This window comes from Silurus aristotelis, assembly GCF_946808225.1.
Source record: "Silurus aristotelis genome assembly, chromosome: 22".
NCBI classification, from domain to species: Eukaryota; Metazoa; Chordata; class Actinopteri; order Siluriformes; family Siluridae; genus Silurus; species Silurus aristotelis.
In genome coordinates this window covers 14,598,590-14,604,306 of record NC_139595.1, presented here as the reverse complement: position 1 = coordinate 14,604,306, position 5,717 = coordinate 14,598,590, and the positions used below count along the sequence as shown (strand labels likewise).

The following is a 5,717-nucleotide window of genomic DNA, read 5'->3' as shown; positions in this document are numbered from 1 at the left end:
CACAATATAGCCTTAACTAAACTCTCTAGCATAAGTAGTTCACTTAAGAAAACTAGAAATATTGTTGTTATTCTAATAGATTAACTTTTTCCTAACGTTGGAAAACAATGCATACATTTAAGCCAAACCAAAAATCTAGTTTATTAGCACAAATAGAAGCTGAAGTCGACATGAAATCAGATATCGGGTTTTGATCATTCTATAGACAAAGAGTGGAATTGTCCTGCCTTCATACATATCTTATTGAGAAGGTGACAGCAGAATTTCCCCCAAGCTTATTGACAGAACTATGCATCCAATTTCAAGAGCTTGTATTTAGAAAATAGCAGGTTAGTTAGCAAACCTAAACTTTTTCTGAAATTTTACCCTTATAATGTTTTTGTATGGCAATTGTTTATTGCCCTTTCCAAAATAGCCAGTCATTTACTTATTTTGCTTTATATTAATACAATAAATGTGGTCAATTTCACAAATAAAACACCATATTATATGCTTTTAACAGTAGGGTTATTGTTATGCTAGTGCAACCCTGTTTTGGAATATTAACAATTCTAGCTATATGGGTTTTGAAAATGCAATCCCATCACAAAGTAGTGCGCAAACTTACACATAAAGAACTTTCTTATTCATTCTTTATCACCGCATTATCTGTGTATAGCTGCTTTAAGACAAATAAAAATGAATTGAATTGAATTAAATAGTGAATCCCCAAATCCTGGCTCTTATACCATTGCAAAGATGATGCCATCATGGTCTGACTCCACCTTCGAACTATAAGTATAAAGAAGGCAGAATCTGTTTCTCTGCCTCTCCTTCCCACCCTTCTCTGCTCCGGCCAGTGTCGGGAGCCGGAGAAATCTAATATCGCTCTTGGACACAGAGGACTTAAGTGTGCAGAGCTCCAAAGAGAGTCGATGGCTTCAGCCGGCCTGGAAATCCTGGGCATGATTCTGTCTGTGGCTGGCTGGCTGGGGGCAATGGTGGCCTGCTGCCTGCCCATGTGGCGCGTGGCGGCGTACGTGGGTCAGAACATCGTGATCACACAGGTTGTGTGGGAGGGCCTGTGGATGAGCTGTGTGGTACAGAGTACAGGCCAGATGCATTGCCAGATCTACGATTCCATGTTAGCGCTGCCCAACGACTTGCAGGCAGCACGAGCCCTGGTTGTCATTGCTGTGTTCATCGGTGTGGTGGCCATGACGCTGGCTGTAGCAGGCGCTAAGTGCACCAACTGTATGTCAGATGTGTCCAGCAAACCTCGCATCATGTTGTGTGCCGGTGCAGCTTTCATCACCACTGGGCTGTTGTTACTTGTAGCCATATGCTGGTCAGCCTACACCATTGTCCTGGACTTCCATGACCCACTACTGCAGGACACACAGAAGAGGGAGTTCGGGAACTCACTGTATTTTGGCTGGGGCGCCTCCTGCCTGCTTATCCTAGGTGGAGCTATACTTTCGTGTTCGTGTGCTTCCAGAGCACCAAAGAATCCTGCGTCTACCAGAGCACAGTACTCAACGGTGAAATCAGTGGCTGCAAATGGATATTGCAGAAGGGACTATGTTTGAATAATATAGGTTGGTAAATGCATTTAAAAACAATAAAATCTTTGCTGGAACATTATTCCATAGGAAAAAATGCCAGAAAGAGATGATAGAATAGTTATGCATGTTTAAACTGTGGCAGAGACCTAATTCAGTCAGTTTTGACAATATTGACAATAAATCAGTAGATGTGTTCTTTCACCAGTAGATTTAAAAAGGACTTATTAATGTGTAATAACCTTTGTGTTGTTACAGTATTTTCTAGATTTTGAGACACAATGACATATCTTTCCAGTTGAAAATCCTTGTCAAATAAGGTTCAAATGTTTATTATTATTTGACTATATAATTTCAGGTTCTCAGAGTTTACATGGTTAAGGCCATTGCAAAGTGTAGTAATAGACTATTTTCTTAAGGTAATAAAGTTCACAAATCTGTCACAGTGCATTAATGTGTCAAGCCAATATTTCAGCTACCTCTAAATGGATGGGCATTCCCGAAAACCTGAGACGTTGCAAAGGTAAGCTGGATAAGCTGAAACAAAGAAATGCTCAGTTCAGAGTGCTCTATATCATTTGAAATCTACCCAGCTCTTGAGGGGCTGCTACACATTGCAAATGACCTCCCTGCATCATTGTAGATGTGACTGGATACAATGCATCGGTTGTTCTGAGACCTTCTACTGCTCCTTTGGGTACAATCTTTAATTCTTTAATTCAGGGGAGTGCAATTGAAACTAGCCCCCCTGAGATAAAAGTTTCTCCTGTTTGCTACTGTAGGTTGGGGTAAAGTCTTTTTCGGACATTGCTTTCTTTTGCTGGTAAAACATAACTGAAAGATAAATGAACTTTTTCATCAATAATGTGGTAAGAAAAAAATACAATTTGACAGATATAATTTCATATTATGGTCTACTACATAATCTTATATACGAAAAAGAATGCATTAAAGAATGCATAAGAAGTGATAAAGCCTAAATCACCCTATAAAGTAATTGAATAACTTTGCAATGTAATAACCTTACTGCTAGCAATTTTGTGTGGTGAAAATGATACATTTAACCATCCATTTACTGTATAAAACATTGAAAATCTATTGTGTTTAATTCTTCCCTTTAAAAATACACAGCGAACTAGAGTGGCATGGAGTTTGCTAGCATTGTATTATTACATTACAGGTTATAAACACTCAAAGTTATATTATGATTTTGCTTTCCATTGCTCTTTAATAAAAACTTATTTTCATCCCTGTGCATACTGTAATGATGTAATGATGCTATTCTTAGACTTGAGATAGGCTTCTGAAAGGCTTCTGAAAGGCAGACAATGAAAAATAACACCCTAAATATATCATTAAAAAAACCCCACCTACTCCAACATCATAGGCCACTGAGAAACACACTGATGTGCCTGACATACACTCGTTCCTTTGTGTTCTCTTTTACCGAATAAAAGAAAAAAAAGGCTTATTTGTCCGATTTCGCTGTTTGCTTAACTTTTTAGCGGAAATGATTAGTTGCCCTATTAAAGGCTTTTAAGGACTTCCTGTTAGAATTGTTGACAATTAATAACCGGATACTGCCAAAGTGAACACCTTTATATGAGTTTAAGGTGGCTTTGCTCAGCTTTGCTGAAACTATATGATCCTTTGACACAATGTCAACAAGTGCACCTGTTCATGTTTGAATCTTCTTCTTAGGTCATACCTATTTCCTAAGACTTTTTTGTTTTGTGGTTTAAGTATAACCTAGTAGTTATCCTTTAACCAGAGACCCATAGGCCATGGTTATCAATTCATTGCTTACTTTGTGTGGAATAGTGTAATCATTAAAAAGTCTTAGTGGCAAGGTTACACTAGAAAACGGGCAGCTTTTCTAAATGTTTGACCAATCCCTGTGGGACCTTATCTATCTAAGACTCCACCTTTTTCACTGTACATAAAGTATTGGGTAATTGCCGAGAGCCTTCTTCACCAGCTGAGCCCTGTGTATTCATTTCTCTGAAAGAGTGCAGCAGAACGCAAATGGCAGCTCTTGGTTTAGAGATCTTGGGCCTCGTACTGGCCACTATAGGCTGGATTGTTGGTATTGCATCCTGCGCTTTGCCAATGTGGAGGGTGACCGCTTTCATCGGTTCAAACATTGTGACGGCACAGATCATCTGGCAGGGCATCTGGATGGATTGTGTGGTGCAGAGCACAGGCCAGATGCAGTGTAAGGTCTACGATTCTATGCTGGCACTGCCCGAAGATCTTCAGGCAGCTCGAGCTCTGTGTGTGATTGCCATCGTGCTGGGTGTATTGGGAATCTTGGTCTCTGTCACAGGGGCCAAGTGCACCAACTGCATAGAAGATGAGCCCACGAAGACCAAGGTAATAATTGCTGCTGGTGTGACATTTATCTGTGCCGGTGTCATGGAGTTGATTCCGGTGTCCTGGTCAGCCCACACGATCATCATGGATTTCTACAACCCAGTGATAACAGAGGCACAGAAACGAGAACTCGGAGCATCTCTCTACCTAGGATGGGCGGCTGCTGCTTTGCTACTGACAGGAGGAGCGATTCTGTGCTGCAGCTGCCCACCACCTCAAGAGAAAAGGTATAATGCAGGGAGCAGGATGGTCTACTCCCCAGCACGATCTGCTGCACCCAGCACCTATAGCAGAAAAGATTATGTCTGAGTTAATGAAAGAGACTGATTATGAGCTAATGAAAGAGACTAAGAAGAAACGGTCAGATTCTAACATTATACATGCATTGATCAGACAAAAGAGATGAAAGACTAGTAACACCGTGACCCAACAGAGAATTTAAATGTCCCAGTGTGTGTCAAATTGAAAGAAAAGCTGTACCGTTATCTTCATGACTGACTGAACTATCTGATACTTCTACTTGTGTTGTTTGAAACCGTTATATTTTTGTGTATACCGAGCGCATATTGCATATAAACTGTACAGCATGATCTTTCATGGGACTTATAAAAGTTAAATTACATATATGAACATAAAACCTTTTTCTGGAAAATCGAAGATTTTTGCTGAAACGTTTTTAATAAAAGAAAAAAGGCAAAATAAACAAATAAGTGTGTTTGTGTGTGTGTGTGTGTGTGTGTGTGTGTGTGTGTGTGTGTGCGCATGTATTTGTATTAAAAATATAATAAATATAATACAGGCAAAATTAAAACCTTTACTGATGCGACAAGTTTTAAATCAAGCACCAAAATTAAAACAAGCTGTGTGGAAACCTAGCAAAAGTTTCATTTGGTGTCCTGATGATTTACATAATTTAAAACACTATAATTACTTTCAAACAAACACGGGAGTATTTTTGCAACCTGCCCTGTCATCTGAAAATGTAAACAGTAATGTAACGCTTGTCTGTTTGAGCATCTGAAAAGAAAGAGAAAGAGGAAATGGGAACTTGTGCTTTTTCTGTGCTCACAAACACAGACACACAAACAAACACACAAAATTAACTTAAAATAAGTAAATGATCAAGTAACTGAATACGTATTTATTTTATTGGTCTACTCTCTTGAAATACAAATTCTTATGCTTATTGTAATCCAAAATGCTTTTCCTTTGAAGCGATATACAGTGTCTAGTTATTTTCCTACAGTGGAACAACGTATGGGCAAATGCCTTTAAAATACTCTCAGCAATAAGGTGCTGATTTAGAGCTTCAGTCTTTTCCTTATCTCCTTGCCTTTCTAAGGTCTATTAGCTTTCCCTACAATAATCTTGTCTTTGTTAGGGCATCAATCCAACTGTCCACACAATGAAGCTGTTTCACTGTAGTGAAGCAGAGGTTAGATGTGTGTGAGGGTTTGATGCCATGGAATGTCAGGAAAACAGATCATCTGAGTCTCTGGGCCATATCTAATGCCCCTCCCTGGAGTTAAAGCCTCAAGGCTGCTGAAATGTGGATCAAACATCTCCACAAGCACAAAGGGGTCACGGGATATTTACAGACCCACAAAGCAAACAGTGACACTGAGGGTGAAAAAATCTGAACAGATTTAGGAAAAGACATTAGGTCTGGCTTTATACTAAGTACAATAATGTAAAGGTGTGAATAATTACAAGTCAGCTTATGTTTCTAGGATAATTTAGGGAAAGTTTCATTTGCTTATCAGATTGTTAATGCACTTTATTTGAGGAGACTTTTTCCCTAGT

At 39.2% G+C, this 5,717-nt stretch overlaps 1 protein-coding gene across 1 annotated transcript; it reads left to right on the top strand.

Annotated features, from left to right (window-relative positions):
• The first annotated feature begins 837 nt into the window (after positions 1-837).
• LOC310717102 (uncharacterized protein) lies at positions 838-4,624 on the top strand. The gene is made up of 3 exons (XM_083524774.1): positions 838-1,562; positions 2,265-2,319; positions 3,460-4,624. The coding sequence occupies exons 1-3, from the start codon at positions 915-917 to the stop codon at positions 4,221-4,223; spliced, it is 1,467 nt and encodes a 488-aa protein (XP_083380900.1). The 5' UTR covers positions 838-914; the 3' UTR covers positions 4,224-4,624.
• Positions 4,625-5,717: the final 1,093 nt, after the last annotated feature.

Coding starts and splice junctions, on each gene's coding strand:
- LOC310717102 (XM_083524774.1), top strand. CDS start 915: ATGGCTTCAGCCGGCCTGGAAATCCTGGGCATGATTCTGTCTGTGGCT. Junction 1,563..2,264: donor GATATTGCAGAAGGGACTAT/GTTTGAATAATA, acceptor TCTTTAATTCAG/GGGAGTGCAATTGAAACTAG. Junction 2,320..3,459: donor AGTTTCTCCTGTTTGCTACT/GTAGGTTGGGGT, acceptor TATCTATCTAAG/ACTCCACCTTTTTCACTGTA.